At 37.8% G+C, this 2,213-nt stretch overlaps 1 protein-coding gene across 1 annotated transcript; it reads left to right on the forward strand.

Annotated features, from left to right (window-relative positions):
- The first annotated feature begins 320 nt into the window (after nucleotides 1-320).
- On the forward strand, nucleotides 321-1,946 carry LOC107778900 (uncharacterized). Its single transcript, XM_016599226.2, has one exon. The coding sequence runs from the start codon at nucleotides 418-420 to the stop codon at nucleotides 1,855-1,857; it is 1,440 nt and encodes a 479-aa protein (XP_016454712.1). The 5' UTR covers nucleotides 321-417; the 3' UTR covers nucleotides 1,858-1,946.
- Nucleotides 1,947-2,213: the final 267 nt, after the last annotated feature.

Genomic DNA, 2,213 nt, shown 5'->3' on the forward strand with positions numbered 1-2,213 from the left:
ATTTTTTAAAATATTTTAGATTAATATTTGTTAGGTAAAGTGATAGATGAAAAGAATCGGATGGAGTAATTATTTTTAAATTTTATCTTACTCTTTTGTAATATCGCCAATACAGTCCGTTTAGGCTGTTTTATACCTAAAATTCATTCAGAAGTCAGAACCATCACATGAAACTTCATTCACTATAATGCATGTCCAACTTTTTAATTTTTCAGAAGAAGCGTGAGGAACGCACTAAAAGCAAGCAAAATGCCAATCCAACAGTCCAAGTGCACTTGCTTATAGTGCGTGGATTTTTGCCAAACTTTCCCACCACCACTTTCCTTAGCAGTTCAACTTTGAAAAATCCAGCCTTCATTATATACAATGTCACAGCTATAATTCCAAACCCCCGTCATTTTTTGATACTCGAACACAATGGCCTTCAACAAGCCTAAAAAGCCCCGTCTCTCTCTTAATTCGAAACTTTGCACCACCTTATTTTTCATTGTTCTTTTCACCATTCCTATCCTTCGTCTCCTCCATACGCCTACTAACTCTATTTGCACCACCTCTTCTTCGAATATCGAGTCTTGGTCCGGTGATCTACGTGATGCTGAATTTTCATGGAATCGTTTGAAGTTTATTGATAAAAATCCCCCATTAGAAACGCTAAGAATCGCGGTCTTTTCTAGGAAATGGCCTACGAGTGCCACCCCAGGTGGCATGGAACGTCATGCCCATACGTTGCACATGGCTATGGCGCGTCGTGGCCACAAGGTGCATGTCTTCACATCACCACCAATGATGGATGACTCTGCCTTAAGTCCATATCTTTCACCAACTATTCATTGGCACGAGGGCGAACCAGGGAAGTGGCGTTACAATAAGGCATGGGAACAATACGAAGAGGAAAATGAAAGAGAAAAATTTGATGTAATTCACTCGGAAAGCGTGGCATTGCCTAGTCACATAGCTCTTGGCCTTTCGAATCTCGTGGTATCCTGGCATGGAATAGCTCTAGAGAGTGTACATTCAAGCATCTTCCAAGATTTAGCAAGGAATCCCATTGAGTCTATGACACCTGCTTTTAATCAAAGCCTACAAGGCATGATTCCAAAGGTGTTGAATGAAATTCGATTTTTTCAAAACTATGCACACCATGTTGCCATAAGTGATAGCTGTGGAGAAATGCTTAGAGATGTCTATCAAATTCCTAGAAGAAGAGTCCATGTGATTGTTAATGGAGTGGATGAAGAAGAATACTGTGAAGATTCAAGACTAGGCCATGACTTTGGATCCAAAATAGGTGTGCCCCAAAATGCAAGCATAGTACTAGGTGTAGCTGGAAGATTGGTAAAGGATAAAGGGCACCCTTTACTTTTTGAAGCATTTTCACAACTCAAAGAAAAATACCCTAATGTTTATTTAATAGTAGCAGGGTCAGGACCTTGGTTACAAAGGTACAAAGATTTAGGACCTCAAGTTATAGCATTAGGTTCAATGACCCCATCTGAGTTAAGAGGATTCTATAACTCAATAGATATTTTTGTGAACCCTACACTTAGACCACAAGGGCTTGATCTTACATTAATGGAAGCAATGATGAGTGGGAAACCAGTTATGGCTTCAAGGTTTCCTAGTATAAAGGGCACAATTATTGTGGATGATGAATTTGGATTTATGTTTTCTCCAAATGTGGAGTCTTTGATAGAAGCACTTGAAAAAGTGGTTGAAGAAGGAAGAGAGAAATTAGCACAAAGAGGAAAAGCTTGTAGGGAATATGCAACTTCTATGTTCACTGCAAAGAAGATGGCTTTGGCTTATGAGAGATTGTTCCTTTGCATCAAGAATGAAACATTTTGTAGCTACACTTAGTATTTTCTTGGAAAATATTTGATGTTATTGATTACTTTAGGCATGGAAATTTTCTTGAGGGGTATATATATAGAAATTGTTTCATTCTCTCTCTGGTAATTTCCGCATCAGTGCTAATTATGTTTGGTTTTATTTACAAAGAGAATGCATATAATTGCGTCCTAGCCAAAAAGTATGTGTGGCATTCAACTGAACCTTCTATTTGTTTGATCTAGTTTTAATGATGCAAATAATATATCTATGCAGGAAATCAATTACAGAAGAACAAGGAATCAAGAAGATACTATAAGATCGCTGAAGTCAATCTTGATACTTAAGGAAAGAAATCAATCAACAAAGACTATGAATCAATTAGC

Source organism: Nicotiana tabacum, chromosome 1, assembly GCF_000715075.1.
Source record: "Nicotiana tabacum cultivar K326 chromosome 1, ASM71507v2, whole genome shotgun sequence".
NCBI classification, from domain to species: Eukaryota; Viridiplantae; Streptophyta; class Magnoliopsida; order Solanales; family Solanaceae; genus Nicotiana; species Nicotiana tabacum.

What these genes read in the sequence shown, in the direction of transcription:
- LOC107778900 (XM_016599226.2), top strand. Translation starts at nt 418, where the DNA reads ATGGCCTTCAACAAGCCTAAAAAGCCCCGTCTCTCTCTTAATTCGAAA.